Genomic DNA, 19899 nt, shown 5'->3' on the forward strand with positions numbered 1-19899 from the left:
TTTAAGGATTCAGGCTCGATTTAAGTAGGGTATTCTGCTGAATTGCCCCCTGAACTTGAACATAATTCTCAATTTACCACCTAACCTTTTTTTTTAGCGAATTAAAGGCTCGAATTAAATTTTATTATCAATGTTACCCCCACCGTCAAAATTCGAACATTTCATCCATTAGTCCGTCTATTTGACCCACGTTGATGCTTGATTGAGGGTTATTTTCGGCATTAGGCGTGGATTGAATTAGCAACCTCTCCTCTCTCACACACTTCGCACTTCTCTTTCACATTGGTAGGGTAGGGTTAGAAAGGGACTGGAATTTGGGCGGGAAAAAGGACGAAATCTAAGGTTGGAATTGAGGGAATCTGAAAGCTTTTTCATAAAGGTTCTTTTGGCTCTGTTGATTCGACGCAGCATGAGTCTGGATGTGTTGCCTTTGCAGGTGCGGAACAGAGGGCCTCCTCCCAAGTACGGTAAGTAATCGATTTTCCCAATTTGAAATTGTTTAAGCTTGTGTGGTCCTTGGTGTCGGTTGTTTGCACATTTTGTGGTGTTGTCTGATATGCTGTTTTGAATATGAAACACTTGTGGTCCCGAAGCATTTGTGTTGTTTTGTCTGCATAATTATCGGTGGACCTGAGTGAATTTGAAGTTTAGAATGGTAGTTGGGCAGTAAAGAAAAGTTGGTGTGGTAAAATAGTGGTTTTATATATAATTTTCTGTTTTTTTTAGGTGATCCAGATTTGTTCTCCCTAGAAATTCACCATGGAGGTTATATTTCAGAGGGGAAGTATGTTCGGGGTAAGGTTACTTGGGCAGACAACTGTAATGCTAACCACCTGTCAATGCTTGACCTGTTTGATGTTGCTATCTCTCTAGGATATGACCATAAAAAAATACAGTACCACTACTGGAACAAAAGAAGGGGGTTTGTTCCAATTGAAGTAGATGCCCATGTAGTTGAGTTTGTGGAGTATACACCTACTTCTAGAGTTCAACCTTTATATCTCTCATATAAGAATCAACCGCATTTCCCAGAGAGCCAGGCATCTGCATCTACTCCACAATTGGGGTTGGAAGTAGAAGTTGAAACTGAAACTGATGTTGGTGAGTTGGGGAACCAGTTTGTAGAAGTGGATGTTGATTTAGATGATGATGGTTATGATGAGGTACATAAGGAGGGAGATAATGAGGCAGATGACAGTGAAGATGATGAGGCTGAAGATGATGATAGTGTAGAAGAGGCTGAAGATGATGACAGTGAGACAGACATTGAGTTGATTGACTCCGAGTTCGAGCAGTCAGATGAAGAAGGGTTGAAGACAGTCTTGGAAGAGGATGATAACTTGTTTGATAAACATGTAGTTGATGAAGAAAATGATGAATACAATGAAGAACCTGGTGAGGTTGACAGTGAAGACTACAATACCGACGATCTTGTAAGTCTTGATGAAGAATCTGATGAGGGTGAAGGTGTGAAAAACCGTAGCCGCAGAAGAAAAGCTCCTAGATTTAAGCAGTTTAGAAGAGAATCTGATTTGCTGAAGCCAACATTTCATTTGGGAATGAAATTTACCAACATGGAGCAGTGTAGGGAAGCAATAAGGTATTATGCAGTTTCATGTGCAAGGCCATTGAAGTGGGTGAGGAATGATTCGAATAGGGTGAGGCTCAAATGTGAAGGAGATAAAAAACAAAAGGTTCCATGTCCTTGGATGCTATATGCTTCTCATGTGGGGAAAGGTCCAAGTACAAGGATTAAGACATATGTTCCAAGGCATACATGTGGAAGAAGGCAAAGAACCAAGTATGCCACTTCATCATGGCTGTCTAAGAGGTTTGATGAGGAGTTAAGAGATAATCCCAATATGAAAGTGACAGATTTCATGAAGTTAATAAGGAAACATTATGCCATAGATGTAACTGAGGCTCAAGTTTATAAAGCCAAGAGTTTTGCAAAAAAGAGAATTCAAGGCAGTATTGAAGAGCAATATGGTAAGTTGTGGGATTATTGTGAAGAGTTAAAGAGCAATAACCCTGGAAGTACTGTTATTGTGAAAACTGAATTGCAAGGTGAGAATCCTACTTTCAAGAGGATTTATGTATGTTTTGGAGCACTTAAAAAGGGATTTGTGGAAGGATGTAGACCAGTGGTGGGTTTTGATGGGTGCCATGTTAAGGGTTCTCATCCAGGACAGATTCTCAGGCCCCCTATGTCATAAGGAAGACCAATCTATTTGCTGATTCACAAGCTAGCCAAAGTTCACAAGCTCCTTCAGGACCTGCCCCAAGTTCACAAGCTCCTTCAGGACCTGCCCCAAGTAAACAAGCTCCTTCACAATCTGTCCCACATTCACAAGGTCCTTCACAACCTGCCCCAAGGTCACAAGCTCCTCCACAACCTGCCCAAAGTTCACAAGCTCATCAAGGTTCAAGTTCACAACCTCAACCTATGGTAACTTCTCCAAAAAGGCCTAGGTTAAAATCTCCAGCAAAACGAATAAGGCCATGGAGAGTTTAGTCAGTAATTTGAAGTGAATGGTTCAAGAGTTGTTATGTTTATTTTGGTGTTCTAGATCATCTTGGTTTGCAATCTATTTGCTAGTATATTGTTGAACTGATTTTGATATGAAGTGAATGGATGAAGATGTATTTTTGAAACTGAATTTGGACAAGCTTTTATGTAATCACATGTGAATTCAAATGTTGTATATTTTGGCCTTTGAAGTGCAGTTCATTTGGTGTGATAGTTACTATTTCAATGGTCAAAATGACAGCTTGCATTTTCATTCACCAAAACAGTTCTTACATTGTCAATTACACACCCTTTCTTACCCTTACAAAAAGTCAATCACCCATCTCTTTCTCACCATTACAAATTGCCAATTACCCATCTTTCTAACCATTACAAAATGCCAAGCACTCATCCCTTTCTAGCCCTTACAAAATGCCAACTACCCATCCATTTCTACAGCTGCCCATTTGTGCCTTTATCTTCATTCAAAATCAAGCACAAAATAACCCCAAACATGCACAATGACACCCAAAACCATGGGTTTTTCAGCTTCGAATTCCCTTTCTTTTTTTCTGCTTCCAAACTGTTAATTCTCCTCAGCAGTCCTAGAATTATTTGCTTAGATCTATTGCACATAACAGGGTCACCCCACTCCCACATTTGACAATGTTTCTGCAAACACACAGTTTTCAAAGGTGGAAATTCAAAACTGCAAATTTGAAACCCAAACTTCAAAATTCAACTCACCTATGCACAAACATAAAATCTTCGTCCTGGATGTGAAGAGGTCCACGAAGTCTGAATTTTTGCAACCTTCCCACAGTAGCAGACCTGTGATGGCAACATCCATGGATTGCCATCTTCCAACTCTGAACTCCCTCTGTGTGCGTTCGTCCTCATCTCTATATATCTCTCTCTCTCAGCAACCTTCAATTTCGTTCTATTCCAACCTTCGATTTCGTCCTTTTTTCCGCCCAATTTCCGGTCCCTTTCTAACCATACCCTACCAATGTGAAAGAGAAGTGCGAAGTGTGTGAGAGAAGAGAGGTTGCTAATTCAATCCGAGCCTAATGCCGAAAATAACCCTCAATCAAGCGTCAACGTGGATCAAATAGACGGACTAATGGATGAAATGTTCGAATTTTGACGGTGGGGGTAACATTGATAATAAAATTTAATTCGAGCCTTTAATTCGCTAAAAAAAAAGGTCAAGGGGTAAATTGAGAATTATGTACAAGTTTGGGGCAATTGAATACCCATTTAAGTAAAATATAAATTTGTGACCCCTCTTTTCAATCACGCGTGTGTGCGGCAACTTTTGAATTGCTGCATGCCAGCACTCCTCCTGTTATGTATGTATATGTTCATTTTCCTTGTAAATGAACAAAGCTTTTTATTGCTGTACTTGTCACACAAACATAGTGATTCCATTTCCTTCTCCAAATATATAATGCAAATGTACATAAGAATTCTTGGATGTAGACATGGAAATATTCTTTTGGTATGGTGGAGAGAAATCAAGGCCATGTAGGATTCTATACGATATATGTTATTTGTCTAATGAGTTAACGCATAACGACTGGTCAAATAAAATAACATTACTCGTTAGTATGTTACGTGACAAAAGAAATATCAAGTTATGCGAAGAAAATATCAGTGTTTGGTCATTGTTCATGAAGAGAAAAATCTCATGGAATGTGACTCCAATTTCCATCTAGCTACTATCACCAAACAAATAAGATTCCCAAATGTAACATCATCATGTTTATGGAATCATATTGATAAGAGATCGAGGCATGTGTCCGCTTAGGCCAACTCACACCCCACAAGGTCCAGCTCACATCATTAGCACCCCTTGTTGATGCCTCTCTTTATTTATTTTTTCTTATTTTCTTATTTTCTTATTTAATTTGTGACAGACCAGTTCTCAAATCTCACCTTACCATGCCCACTACCCCCAAAGTCCCAGTCTCCCACACCCTTTTGTTGGTCAAGGTCAAAACCCATGTTTTGAAATTACGAAAATACCCCGTTTGGTATACAGCTGGCCACGTTATAATCCACAGAGAAAGAGAGAAAGGGTTGGGGTGGTTTTGGGAGGTTAAGCACATCTGGCAGTTCCTTCTTCCCTCGCGTGGCCCAAAGTGCTTTGCCAAGAGAAGAGATGACAAAGCCAACCCAACGCCATGCTCTTTATATTCTCATGCCCTCACTCGCTCGCTCAACCTCTCCTCTTGTATTCTACTCACATTTTCGTACTCATATGTTGTCCATACATACATTTGAAGATGCACAAACCTACACAACATATACAACTTAACTTACTGTATCCGTTTTTCCTACGTCGTTGGCATGTTTATGTAACCTACGTCGTTGGCATGTTTATGTAACGGCAATGGATAAAGCCAAGTACCCACTGAAAGGTTCTGTGTTCCAGTCCTAGCATTCATATAGTGTATATGAGTTTAGTATGTTATCACTCCTAAAATAAATACAATGGATATATAAAGGAAGTGAATGATTTCAAGTCTTGACTTTCCCATGTTTACTAACGCACAAGGAATAAAAAAATATGTCCCACCTTCAAATCCGTAATCACATATTTTCGAAGAAAAAAAAATCATATCAACTAAAGAGGGACAGTTGATCTAATTCTCATTCATGTGCCTCTTTTACTGCTTCCAAAAATAACCTTATAACTTTACAATTTTTATTCATGTGCTAATTTCATATGGTTATTAAAGAATTTATACATATCAATTTCTCATTTGTCCCATTCTTTTTAAGTAAATATGTCAAAGTTCGATCTCCCCACTCTACATTAGAGTAAATATTAATTCATAAGTCAGGATTTTGAGTCTTGTCTTTATCTGTTCCTTAATTCCTCAAACACTTCTGATTACACGACTACTTTTTCCCAATTCCTTCACATTAATTTGTGAAGACATGTTTTCACATCAAAGTGCATGATTAGTCTCTATAATGTCGTATTCCCTCTCTCTCTCATTTGAAGATTGGGGCTTTGGAGGGAGACAAGCAGCTGTATCACAATGAAAAACAAAGCTCTTATTTCGCCGGGTGAAGTGTTTTTTATGGCAAGGCATTTTGGTCCCATTTGCCTAATTAGCTCTTTATAACAAGAAAAATGTAGAGGCCTCCTTCATTCACGCCTATAATTTTTCTTCTTGCCCATTTTTCCAATGGAATCTCTGAAAGCTAATCCTTGTGATCACACATAAAATCTCTGAAAGCTAATCCTTGTGATCACACATAAATAGCAAAGAGAGTTGTGAGAAAGAATACGTGCACCCTATCATCTTTGATTCCCACTTAAAGGGAACTATACAAATAATATTGTGTAATTTTCACCTTTACAATGCTAAAGTTTACTCACTTTTAAAGTTCAATGCCTCAAATTTTTTTCGTCTCAAACGTATACATAAATTAAGTTGATTTTCTTACAACTTTCATACATGTCGTCAGTCCTTTTGTTAACTGCTAACGTGACAACAAATGTACCACGTAGACTCACTCATATGATGTCATGTGGTCCATATATATTTTTAATAAATAAATAAACATTATTTAGTTAATTAAATTTTAAAAAAAAAAACTTAAAATTAAAAATTCATCTCTCTCTCCCTATCTCCTTGCTCTCTCTCTCTCTCTCCCTGCAGCCCCCATTGAACCCACTCCCCCAAGCACAACGCTACCATACAACCACCCTCATCCCCACCCGAGATCCACCCTCAGCCCCACCTAGGACCCGTCCAAATCATCTCTCTATCTCTCTCTCTCTCTTTGCAAATTCAAAATTTTAAAATTAAAAAAAAAATCGAACACTTTGCATTTTAGGGGTGGGGTTGCAAGTGGTTTATGGGTTATGTGGGTTCGGGGGTGGTGGGGTATCATATGAGTATGTCTACGTGGCACATTTGTTGTCATGTCAGCAATTAACAGACTTGGTAACAGAAAGATTGACGTCATATATGAAAGTGGTAAGAAAATCAACTTTGTGTATGCGACTGAGATGAAAAAAAATTGATGTATCGAACTCTAAAAGTCAGTAAACTTTACTGTAATAAAGTGAAAATTATCCAATAATATTCTTGTGTTTCTATGACTCAAAAACAAAACAAAACAAAACAAGTGTTTCAATCCAAATAATTCTAACGATAAAGTTCAGATGAGAAATTCTAACATATTGCGTGTGTTTGTGTTTTGTTTTCATCGTCTAGCTAACATGTGAGAAATATAAGTAAAATCTAAAATGAGAGATGCATAGACCCATTACGGGGAAGTTTCTCCATTACGTGAAGATGGGAAGCAAAATATATTTTCAATACAAATACTTAAAGACACACCAATTGGAATTAAAATCTTTGACAAACTGTCGGAATATTTAGGTTTTGCTCTTATCAGTTCTCATAATTAGAATATTTATGTTAGTGCTACTCTTATTGATCTCACTTAAAAACTACGAGTTGTTGAAGCTGCCCCAGCTACCAAAGTTAAGGAAATTTAACAAAGACAGATTAATTCTAATACATTATTTATTTCCCCTAATTTTTAGGCGAATATCACAAAGCCCATGACAAAGTGTTTTCTCACTTGCTTGAGTTGGGCTGCAGATTGGCAATGCCTGCATTTGATTGATCATCAGTTAACTGTAAGAGCTTCGAGACGAAAAAAACTTATTTATAACGGGGATAACACTGTTTTGCTATATTCGACCAATAACACAATAACACATAAAAAAGTTATCTTACATATCATTGCATTATTGATCGGGAATAACAAAAAGTGCTATACCCGTTACATGAGAGTTTTTCTCATTCGAGACATAGAGCTCAGAAGTGGGGTCCACAGCAGACCCCTGGCCACACTGTGGAGTGGTGGGTCCACGTGATCAAGCTCAGTTAGAGAGAGAGAGAGAGAGAGAGAGAGAGAGAGAGAGAGAGAGAGAGCATGATCTTCTTGATGCTTGACCGTTTCGTTGCTTACAAAAGTTTTCACCACATGATCGTCATATGCATCTAGACCGACTGCTGCATGCATACACACAGCAAATAGTTTCTTTTTTCTCTCCAACACCCCCATATGGCCGTTTGGTACCTTTCTTAATTTTATGTCTCTATAATGCCACGTCATACACACATTCTTAATGATAATTACTTAATGTTTTAGGAGAAAAAAGCCAAACTAAATGAAGCTAACAGCCAAGTCGAATTGGATTAAGGACAATGGTATCAAACAAATCAATTTGCTTGTTCTATCTATAAACAGGCATTATAGCTACAAACAGTACGCAACAAACACAAGCATCAAATTCTCATCTACAAAGTTCAAACATATCATTTTCGTGAACGAAATCACGAATAATGACATTAGATGAAATGCCGATTTTTTTTAAAGGGTAATTTACATTCCACTAACACTAATAAGGGATGGGATTATTTGATTTTTCAATGGCATTGGCATGGCAAATCGAGCCTGGGAGATACAGCTTGCATACGGGTGCAGGTTATTATGGGCTCAAGAAAACTACACAGAAATGCATGTCGTTTTTCTATCCTGTGTGCTGCGCAGCGTGAAGGCCTTTGGCCGTATCGTATTCGTCGACTGTCTTTCTAGGACTGCACGTCATGTACGTCCGTTTTCGTTAAAAATACGTGGGACCCATCATGTAACGTACGGCGTTTAGCTGTCTTTCTGATAACTGTTGTTCCAATTTCTAGAGTGTTCCTACGCGTCCACTAGATAGGCGAGGCCACGCGCTAGTCGCTAGTAAATGTTTTACCATATATATTTTATAATAAAAAAGGACATTCAGAAAGTGAGTATTATTCCAATAAAAGATATTCTACCCCCTTGTCTCTTGGTTCATGCCTGAGTCGATGTATTGTCGACCATATTAGCAAGGTAAAATTAATGTGCAATGTTGATTTTGTGGCATACAGTTTGAGATTTAGTTTTTACCAAAATCATGGAAGAGCCAATTAGTCAAAATACAATTTTGGGAAACACAATTTTACCATATCAAATGACTATTCAAGGCGATTTGAGCTGTATAATTGAAGAAATACTTAGCTGTAGTACCGTTACACACGTTCTTTTATCGTGTCTTTCTCTCTTCACGTGATTTGTCACAAAAAAAGAATGGTAAACCCAACAGATACACATAAGGACACTCCTAGTTATTAACGCTAACACTCTGTCACTCGGGCCAATTAAATAGTACAAAAATTTATCATATATTCTCTTATTGAGTACAAAATCTTAAGATAAAATGGAATGCTCTTAACATTATTGTACACATATAAAAATTCAAAATATTTATATTTACAACTCGTTTCACACTCACCCTCACTAAAAATAAATAGTGATTCACTTGCTCTAAACACAAGAGTAACACATGAAATACCCACCCACACAATCCACCAAAGAGAGATGAGTTTTTATGGCTCATGAGTGTGTGCTCAGTCAGGCCTCAGCAAAGTCTATCTGTCTTTGCCTCTCTGTTTTTCTCCAAATATTTTATTATTGCCACCCCACCCCTACAATCCTTCCACTCCTTCCCCCTTATATACCCTCCCTCTCCTCTCTCCCCCAAAAAGCCCCTCCCCCACCTCTCTCTCTCTCTCTCTCTCTCTCAAGCTTAAGTTTTTTTTTCTTCTTCATTAACACAAACACATTAAGCACACAAGATTAAGCTTGTTGAGCTTAATTAGGGTTTTGTTAATACCAGAAGAAGGAAGATTTGGTTGATATTATTGGGTGGTTTTTCTGGGGCAAACAATTGAAATGACAATGAGCAACAACGTAATTAATGGGCAGTTTGGAGACACCACGCTGACCAAAGTGTTCGTTGGAGGGCTGGCTTGGGAGACTCCCAAGGAGGCCTTGAGAGAGCACTTCGACAAGTACGGTGAGATCTTGGAGGCCGTCATCATCTCTGATAAGCTCACCGGCAGATCCAAGGGCTACGGTTTCGTAAGTCTTTCCTTATTGTTTTTGCAACTTTTATAGTTTGCTGCTGGTGGTGATGTTTTGAGTCCTGGTTTTTATTTGGCGTTTGTTAATGTACATTGTAGGTCACATTCAAGGAGGCTGAGGCTGCTAAGAAGGCTTGCGAGGACGCGACGCCTGTCATAAACGGCCGCCGCGCCAACTGCAATCTGGCTTCCCTCGGGGCTCGCCGCCCCAGGTCGGCTTCAACCACCACCCCTCCTCCTCCTCCTCCTCCTCAACGAGGTATATAAACTAGCCAATCACTGTCGTGCTACATACATTGCACTTTGTACATTGTAAATTGCGACAAATTTAGGATTAAATGTCTAACATTGCATTCAAATGATGATATATATGAAGGATCAAACGGTGGCGGAGCAAGATCCATGTCACCTGCACCTGCAAATCACGTGCAGTGGTACTACCCAGCACCAGCAGGTACCCCAGCTACCCCATTCCATCACCAGCATCACCAGCCTGTTCCATTCTACGGGTACGTCTATTTTAATCACATTTTTTTCCCTTTTATTTCTGCAAGGTCTATATATATTTAATATAATCATGTAAATATTTTTTCTTGTTTTCAGGTACTCCCCAACCTACATTGCTGCTGATATGAGTTACAATCATGTAAGTAACCTAATTTTCGTGTTGAAGTTTAGCGCTGTCAGCCGTTGATGCATTGCGAGATTTTTCTGATTTGATATTTGTTCTTTGTGATACACAGAAGCTAGGCTACACAGGTGGGGCCTACATGAATGGGCATTACTCTCCTCAAGTGTACCCAGGCCAGCCTATGGTGGGGCCAAACACATTGATGCCAATGTACCCTCTTTACCACTACCACCATCAATCACATACAATGGGCTTACCTGCTCACATCTTTCCACCAACCACAGCGGGACACGTGGCAGCAGTCCCAACCATCATGTCCAAACCAGCGTCAATTGCTCCCAACACAGGTAGACATATACGCGACACTGATTTTTTATGGTCTACTTCCTCACATGCTAACATATGCTCTACCTAGTCAATGTCCCAAAATGGGAACATAGGAAAAAAAAAAAAAAAAATGCCAAAACAAAATCATTCTGTCACGTGAGGTTGTGATTTTGCCAACTCTCATTTTTGCAGAACCCATGTGACTTGAACATTTGTTCAGAAAATTAAATTTAAAAAATGTAATTGTTTAAGTACTCTTTCACATTATGTTCAAAATTATGCAAATATGTATTAGGTGAGTTGGTTAAGAAAGTAAGTTCGTGTCGTTGTATTTAAGTTTGAGTCTCTCTCCACATATTAGATTAATTTAGAATACTTTAAACTATCGCTTGTATAGAAAAATTATATTCGAAATCATTGAATCAAAATGGCAAAGACAAGTAAGGCATATGTAATTTGCCAATGAGGTTTCTTTCCCTCTGTGTTGTTTTTTCTGAACTAATCCGAGTATATATGGTAAGATTCCTTGTAAAGTTGTAGGAGTTGAAGGCAAATGAATTTGGTTTGATTTATTTATATAAATGTAAAACTGATACTAGAAAAAACAGTGTGCTTGGCTGTGGAATAGCAGGGACAGTTGGCACAGAGGAAGAGAGCTTTAAAAAAGTTGGCTAAAAAGAGGCTGCACTTATTTAATTCGTTGGCAATAACAAAGGGGAAAACGTGGTGGCTGCACAGAGCAACATTATTATCTGATCTCTTGTGCCTCTTCTCTCCTATATTTTTTTTTCTTTTCTTCTTTTAATTTACTTCTTTAATTTAATTCATATTCTTAGGTGTTTGATAAGATTCTCTCATTCTCTTCTCTCTCTCTCTCTCTCTCTCTCTAACATCCATCTCAGCTTGAGCTGTGAACCATTATTCAAGAAAAGGAAGAAAGAAACAAACAATGTAACAGAAGAAGTCATTGTATCATGCTGCATGTTCTGAATTGCCCACTTCTTGTGGGTTGCTTTTCATGGCTTCTTTCTACTTTTCTCTGCCCAAAGCCTGCCTCTCTCTTTCACACATATTTTTGTTTTGGGCTGGATTGTTTTTTGGGGAGGAACTCAACCCACTTCACCAAACCGAAACTGATTAAGAGTATTTATCCATGAACCCGAGGTTTTAAATTCGGCGCTTTCCTTCCTCACTATCCCTTAAACAAAAATTCTTGCCCTTGATGACATTTATTGGTAAGTAGAAATGAGAAATAAAAGTCAACCTGAACATATTGAATATAATGACAGAGCAGCAATTTCCATCAATTAAAAGAACCGCAAGTAGCTTATGAAATGTCTCCAATTTCATCAAACAACTTGCCCATGTGCTTCGAGGAAATATTCAGGAATTTGGCCACTGGTTGTGATTCAACCAAACATAGATACCTTCTTGTCTCAAGGAAATTGATTGCCTTCACACGTACGCAAACATGGGCTGTTGGGCCTTCCAGCTCTTCCATTTCTTCCAGCTCTTCCATAGAATCTTCAACTGATCTTTTGTTCTTGTGTTCAAAATTACGTAGTTTCAAAGTTCAAGTGGTCTAGGATTCAATAGGGTATTAAACAGTGGTTCTAAAATGACGTTACTTTGGACACACACACCATTAGGAATTCTATGTGCAACACATCCGTCTTCTATCAATAGACTAGTTTTGTATCGATAACATGTCGCTACATTTATTATTAAGAAAAATATAGTTATACTCAACAAAAGGTAAAATATTAAGGATATAATCAATGGGCTAGTTTTGTTTTAGACTTAGTCAATTGTATTTGAATTTTTCTCAGGTCAAAGTCAATGGCGATTATCATGTGCTTTTGGGTATGTTTAATTTGAATTTGAACTGACGTTTATGATTTTTTTAAGTTTATGAAAATTATGAATTTTTCTCATCAATGGATATGTCTTTTTTTATGAATTACTTGGTTTCATTGCTGTTTGATATGAAAAGTCTTTGGGATTATTCTCATATGTAATTCTTGAGGAACTTTTGAACCAAAGAGGTTCTAGTTGCAGTTGGCTTTTGAGTATTGCATGCTCCAAATTTAATAGATTTATCTTTGTTTAGATGCATGGTACTTGATGGTGAGTTTTTATAGTTTTTTTTTTTCCTTCTCTTGATGGTGTAGCACTAATGTGGCGATACCTTGGCGTATGAAATATGACTTATGTCATTATCTCTCGGCCTTCTTCTTGAAAGTAGGGTTTGATTTCACAACCTTGTCCTTGTGTCACGGGATGACTTTTTTGGAGTCTTTTCTTTCGTGTGGCCTTAGACTTGATCGTCTCAAGCTAAGTCAGCCTCCTTCCTACAAAATAAGATCGAATCAAGCAAGAACACAATCGCAAGAGCAAGAACGATAAGAATGCTTAAGAGAGTTTGGGAGAATATATGCTTGTATTGCTACTCAATAATTTACAAGTTGTGAGGTGATGATACACAATGAGACAACATATAGAGTTCATATCCCACCTACCACCACAATAGATGGCTAGGATACAATCTCACCAACCGGGATCTACCTACTACTGTCACCAACCGGAGTCTACCTCTACTACTGTCAGCAACTGAAGTCTACCTACTATTGTACATTGAATCTAGACAGGTGGGCTAAGAGGTCTAGCATGATCCATCTGACGGGCTGGGCCTTGAACATGCGGGCCGTGACACTTGGTAGTCTTCAAGATTTGGGCCTTTGGATTGCTCTTCTTCATGATCTGATTTTTTACACAGGTGTTCGCATTGCAGTTTCCATTTAATTATAATTGGCTAAATTGTTTTATCATGGTATATGAGTATGATTTTTGAAGTTAATAGGAATTATACAATTGTGTCATCAATGGAAATGCCTTTTTTGACTTTGCTTATTTTGCTTGTTTTCATGATGATTTTTTTTTCTTTTTTGTTATTGTGGTTCCAACTTAATCAGCAATTGCAACGCAGTTTCTGATTGTTTAAGTTGAATTTATAAAGGCCCAATGATGATTGGATTTTAGAAGAAGTCTATATGATTTTGAAGCTAAATGTTCTTTTGACTTAGTTTTAGTACTTTGATCATGGTGTGTTTGCCTTTTTGTTGCTTTACAATTTGTTGAGGCCCAAAAAATCCAAGGTGAGGCCCAAATATATTTTCGGCCCAGTACAACACCAAGCGAAAAATTCTTATTTAAGCAACATGCCACGTTACAAGCTTAAGTGGACCCAAGCCACGGGAATGTCTGGGGCTTGCTGAGCAGTTTATGGTATGAATGGTTACGAGCCTTCACGAGACCTATTGATGGGCCAAGAAGTGGAAGTTTTGGGCTGCTTGGGAGCACCAAAACTCGAGCATATTTGTTGAGCACATACATATGGATAAGCATGAGAGAGAATGAGTGGCCCAATACCTTAGGAAAATATCCAATGGCTTGCAAACAGTTGGAGAAATCCCACATCAGCCAAAATATCCAGTACCTTGATCAAATAGGTTGTTTCCAGCAGCCAGAGCAAACTCACAGGCCGCTGGAAATAAAATACCAATAGCCCAGCCCAGCATCGTGGAAAATATTCAGCATATCTGTCAAAACCATCAAAACCAAGCAAACTCATGTGCTGATCACCTTTTTGACTAGCACTCTTACCCATTATTTCCTTTTCAAACTTTGGTAAGAAAACAAGAAACAAAAGTTGGTGGTTCCTTACCCACATGGAGAAGTTCAGCTACTTGAGGACTTTGGAACTCCAAAAAGCTTCATGCCTACATGCTCAGGCTAGGGAAGTTTCACTAAATAAGATGGAATTGAAGAAAGTGAAGGAAAATGGGAGAGGGTGGCTTGACAAAATTAAGGTTTTCAACGCCTATAAAAGGAGTCACTTTCTACTCAACAAAAACTACTCACCTTGGTTGCTGCAAGCCTCCCAGCAACCATGAGAATTCATCAAAGGCAAGCATCCCCTCTAGAACCCTTCAATTTCATGCTTTGTTCTTCCATCTTCCTTATTTCTCTCTCTCAAAACCCACATTTGGAGAGAGCAAGCATCATCTTTCATCTCCGAAACCCTTCGATTTCAAGCCTTGTTCTTCCATTGCTTCCTATTTTCTCTTCTGTCAAATCACCCAGGAGCTTGACGAAGCTTTCGTCAAGCTGCTGGAAATATGCTAAAGCCACCCATGCTTCCATCTTCTTCCTCTCTTTCCATAAACACACATCCAGAGAGCAATCATCATCTCTTATCCTTGAAATCCTTGCAATTTCGAGCCATATTCCTCCATCTCCTCCCATCTTCTCTTCTGAAAATCACAGCTCTTTCTCGCTCTCATGCTAAACTCATGAATGCTCAGCTCCCATGCCACAAGCTTCTCATGCCAAGCCAAAAATTTATCTATAAGCCACTGTTGGTTTCATTGGTGAAGAGGACCAAGGTGTTTCCTAAGCCTCAGCTACCTTTTCGAAACACTCTTGGGGTTTGATCCTTGAACTCAGACACAGGGGGTAGCTTCACCTATTTCTCTTTTTCGGCAGCCCAAGCCCATTCGTCAGGCTGTTGGAATAAAAAGACCCTTACACAATTCTGTTTGAGTTATTCACAAAAACTGCTTTGCAGTTTCTGTTTAGTGCAGTTTTGTTTTGTTTATTTTGTTATTATTCTACTTATCCTTTTATTAGATTGTAGATTGATCATTATTATTAAAATACACAATGCAATGCAATTTATATTTCTATAGAATCGGTTTTTGTTTTTGTTGTTTTTTTCCAGCCTATATTATCATTTAGTATTAGATTAGAATTTTTGTGTGTGTTATTAATTTAATAATGAATTAGAATGTTTGTTGTTTGTTCTCATTTTGACCTTGGGTTATTTGAGTATTTATAGTTTAATTTTATTTATACTTTCATAGCAGTGGATGTTGCTATGCAATCACGAATTTATAGTTTCAATTGGGGTTCTTCAATTTGATGAATTATTGGTATCCGAGAAATCGTACTTTTGAATGCACCTTGTATTAAGGGCGTAAATAGTCTAAGGTTCCCAATAAAGGAAAACAAAAATTTTAATTTAGAACCCCATTGTATCAAACCCACGAACTTAGGGCATGTTTATTTATCAATAATGGGTATGGGAGGAAATGAAATGATTTCTATTCCTAACTTCCTCTGCGTTTACTTGCAATCAGGAATGAAAAAATAAGTGGGCCCCACCTCAAAATCTGTAATCACATTCCCTCATAACTAGGTATCAGATCAACTAGGGGGGAGTAGTCGATACGATTCTCATTCCTGTTTTCTCTTAGTAACTTCCAAAAATACCACTTTACCATAATTCCAAAACACCCCAAACCCCCAAAAAAAAAAAAAAAAAAAAAAAAACTCACGCCAAGAAGTTCTAAGACACTCCAACCCTATAAAAAAATATATAAAAAAAAACTCATTTCCAAGAAGTTCTATGTATTTAATGTGTGCAGGTTATTATTATTTGATTGTTTACTAGTTATGTAGGTGAAAGATATAAATTTATTGAAGTTTATTTTTTCGTTTGAAATTGGCTATGGACAAATGTGTTATTAACATTATCATTGAACAGAGCTCTTGTTGTTCATATTGTTCAGCATATTGATTCCTCATGTTTGCACCGCCTTACTAGTTTGCTGCAGGATTAGTTTGGTCTCCTTAGCCAATTTGAGAATTATATGTGTGCTGTGGTGAAAATGGGCAGGGCATTTTAGTAATCAAATTCATTTGGATTCTGATTCATGAAAATTAGTAAACAATAACAATAGGAATCAACCTCATTCCTTTGATAATTCCATATGTTTAGTAAACAGCTTAATGGGAATGATTCTTCCCATACCGATTCAGTAGTTCTCTGATTCCTAAATTCTTTGATTCCTTACTTTCTCCATTACTGATACGTAAACATGCCCTTAATTCTTGGAAATATTATTTTGTTTATTCACCTCATGTGAGGTATTTTATGTAAGGTATAGCTGACACCATGTTGTATATACAAAGAGAAGGTTGTTTGCTTTGTGGTGAACAAAATATTCTAGATGAAGCACTCAAGCGTTTATTTTCAATCCTTCTGCGTGTAGACATTCAATATCAACGGTATCAACAAAACGACGCATTTTAATTTATTTAGTATCACTATCTCAAAAACAAACATAAATTTTATTATGATATGCACATATATCCTTAATTTTTCAAAAGAAACGTCCATATATAGTTCACTAATATTATAGATTAATTTTTGTCATTTATTGTATGTTCAAAAGCATAAAAAAAAACCATGTATAGCAGAAAACCCTAATTTGTCCTAACGTGCATGGATAACTCATGTGGTTACCTATTAAAGGAAAAAAAATTCAATCAATAGGTCTTTTGGTAAGTGACATTTAAACGACCCATCGTAGATTTACCTTTGACCAAATTCAGTCAACAAAAGAAATATATATATATACAGTAATCGTTACAAATTAAAGCCTTATTGCACATGAAGAATGGTCATCACCTTTCAAAAACAAGTGTACCCATTCACTCCCAAACACCACCAATGTTCCTTCCTATAAATTCAAACCCCACTCTCCACCTAACACAATCCCATTAAAACCTTAATAACTCTCGTACTTATTTCCATAGCACCACCAACAACAATGGATGCCTCATCTTCCTCCACTTTCTTTACCTCCTTAGGCGTAACCCAAGCCCCCGTCTCAGTCTCCCAAGAAGAGTTCGTCATTTTTCACAACATTGACCATAAGCTCTTCTCTCGCCTCGTCTTTGCTTGGGCAGTAACCCAGCTGAGTCTGCCCAGGTCATGGTCCTGTGGATGTGGCTCGAACATGCGGCCGAGTCTATCGTGGCCTTGAACTGCATTTAACAAGACGACTTCCATGACGACGCCACTAATCGCAACCAAGACATTCCCCTACTCAATGCCTTAACTAAACTGGTGCCATGTTGTTGATGGATCAGCTGCGCCATAATTGATTCAACTGCGTTCTTAACTTGTGATACTCACAAGTACACAAGCCGTTCGGTAGTATAGCATATGTAAGTGCGTGGTCGATCCCACGAGGATTGATAATAGATTGATTCAATTCGATTCCCTGTACAGAACAGAAAAGGAAACAAGATTTAAAGATGATTGTGAAAAGTACATGGATTGAAAAAAAGAAAAAAAGAAAAAAACCAACTCAAGCAAATCAATTAACAAGTTCAATTCAGATTCACGGATTGATTCTAGCTCAAGTATGATTAAGCCATCGTGTCTGGTCCTAACCTTGTATTTCTAATTCCCTAATTTGATCCTCTGTTGTCGAATCTAAATTAAGCATTAGAAATCCATTAAGCATAGAAGAATGTTTTAAACAACCAAGCATGTATCTAATCCTTGTTGTCGAATATCCATACATACTCTTTCTATCCATAGTTCAATTCGAATTAAAGCATATGGTGTCTACTCTTAATTCCAACCAAGATAGCTAACATACAAGTTTTAATGGTGATCAATCATTCAAACAAGCATATTAACTTATAAACATAATGAATAAAAACAAGAACAATAATTGAAACTTGGAAACTAATCAAACTTGAAAACTTAAAATAAGAAATTACATTACAATGAAAAATAAAGTACAATTGAGAAAAAAGTAAAGGAAAATTTAGCAAAATAGTTTTGTTACAACAATTAAGAACTTAAAAGAAAAACTAAGAAAATTTGAGGGACATGTTTGAGAGCTCCCTCCCTTGGGGTGTGCTTGTAAGCTTAGGGAACCTCATTATTTATATATAGGCCTAAGGAAAATAAAAATCTGAATTGAGTATTGCTTCTACCTACAACACCCACTTCACCTAATTTTCCCACCAAAAACAATTAGCTCAAGCATATGTCATGCATGACAATGCATTGCAGTCTGATTGTAGGCTCGTTTTGGGCTTCCTTCTTTGATAAAATTCTGGAAAAATATGGTCTTGAAGCTCTTTGTCTTATCTTTCCAACCATATTAACCCAGTTCAAGGAAAAATCTGAAAGGCCTTCAAATGTCATTTTTGGCACAGTAATGCATATGCTGCCGAATTTCACCTTAAGCAGCCAAAACTTGCATAACTTCCTTTAGAAGACTCGGAATCATGAACTGCAAAATGCTCCAGAAACTAGACTTCCACATATTTCCAATGATGTATCGCTCATTATATGGTTCTTCCTTAGCATGTACAATCGGATCCTTGAAGTTGACTGATCTGCAGACACAATTTTGAGCTAATTTGACTCCAAAATGCATTAAATGAGTCATTAAGCTTAATACACTGAAACAAACACAAAAGGGATTAAAAGCACAAGTTTAACTATAAAAAAAAAATAACGAAATCATAAGATAGAATGGTACAAAATGATATGTAATTATGCACTGATCACGCCACCCTCTAATTCTTCCACCAAAACCGCCTCGGCATGACTCGGGGCGTCACCAAGTATAGCATATGTTCCCTAAACCACAATCAAACCTGGCCAAACAAATGATGTTGAATGCCAGCATGTTTCGTCCTTATAATCCATCATTTCACAATGTTGTGGCCGCCGCCTGTCACATGGTCGGGGCATCCAACATGGGACCTTTTCCAAATCGAAGAATGTATGGTGGGGATGTGAATAATAATCCACCATCTTTGTGGCCTTATCAGCATATTCATCTCCTGGCTAGGGATACGACGAGGGGGGATTCTGCCCTAGACTCCTTGCGTGGTGTTTTTTATCCCTATGATCTTTGCTGGTCAGTGCCAGATTTTAAATGAGAAGATGGGGAACGTTTTGAGCCATTTGAATCTAAATGATGATCAGCAGAGGCAGAGGATGTGCCTACTGATGAGAGGACTATTTTCTTGACATTTTCTAAGGGTTATCCCATTTCTAAAGTTGAAGTCAAAGAGTTCTTCTCTAGGTTTATATAACACTTTTTTTATTTTGGGTATGTTAATTATTTTAATAAAATTATAAATTCAAATTATTTTTTATTTTGTTTTGTTTTGTGGACAAGAAATTTGGAGACTTTGTTGATGGTGTCTTCATGCAAGAAGTGCCTGCTGAGAAGCAACCATTGTATGCGCATCTTGTGGTTCGTTCTACTTCCTCCATTCCAATTGTTCTTAAAGGGAAAAACAAGGCCAAATTCTTCATCAGTGGGAAGCATGTTTGGGCAAGGAAATACGTGCGTAAATCAAAATCACCAGGAGAACCAAGTTCACTTGCAACTTCAATTTAAGTAATTGGTTTTGGCTTTAAGAGTCTTTCGTTCTGTAAGAATGAAGTTGAGTGAGTCTGAGAGTTGTACGTACCCACAATTATATTTTGTATCCCAGATGATGAATAAATTTTGTACCTCTCAAGCAGTATTGTCAATTTGAAGCATTAAAAG

General features: G+C 37.7%; 1 protein-coding gene across 2 annotated transcripts; it reads left to right on the forward strand.

Moving 5' to 3' along the window:
* The first annotated feature begins 9144 nt into the window (after window positions 1–9144).
* LOC117619269 (probable RNA-binding protein ARP1) lies at window positions 9145–11486 on the forward strand. Of its 2 annotated transcripts, none has more exons than XM_034349185.1 (6): window positions 9145–9502; window positions 9604–9763; window positions 9881–10013; window positions 10108–10150; window positions 10248–10482; window positions 11071–11486. In XM_034349185.1, the coding sequence occupies exons 1-6, from the start codon at window positions 9314–9316 to the stop codon at window positions 11088–11090; spliced, it is 780 nt and encodes a 259-aa protein (XP_034205076.1). In that variant the 5' UTR covers window positions 9145–9313; the 3' UTR covers window positions 11091–11486. The 2 variants fall into 2 exon arrangements, with proteins under 2 accessions (XP_034205076.1, XP_034205075.1); XM_034349184.1 differs by having other exon boundaries at window positions 11094–11486.
* The last annotated feature ends 8413 nt before the right edge of the window (window positions 11487–19899 follow it).

Source organism: Prunus dulcis, chromosome 2, assembly GCF_902201215.1.
Source record: "Prunus dulcis chromosome 2, ALMONDv2, whole genome shotgun sequence".
NCBI lineage: Eukaryota > Viridiplantae > Streptophyta > Magnoliopsida > Rosales > Rosaceae > Prunus > Prunus dulcis.

Excerpts from the sequence above, each read along its gene's own strand:
- LOC117619269 (XM_034349184.1), top strand. The coding sequence starts at position 9,314 with ATGACAATGAGCAACAACGTAATTAATGGGCAGTTTGGAGACACCACG. Across the intron at positions 9,503-9,603 it reads GATCCAAGGGCTACGGTTTC|GTCACATTCAAGGAGGCTGA; the intron begins GTAAGTCTTTCC and ends TGTACATTGTAG. Across the intron at positions 10,014-10,107 it reads CAGCCTGTTCCATTCTACGG|GTACTCCCCAACCTACATTG; the intron begins GTACGTCTATTT and ends TCTTGTTTTCAG.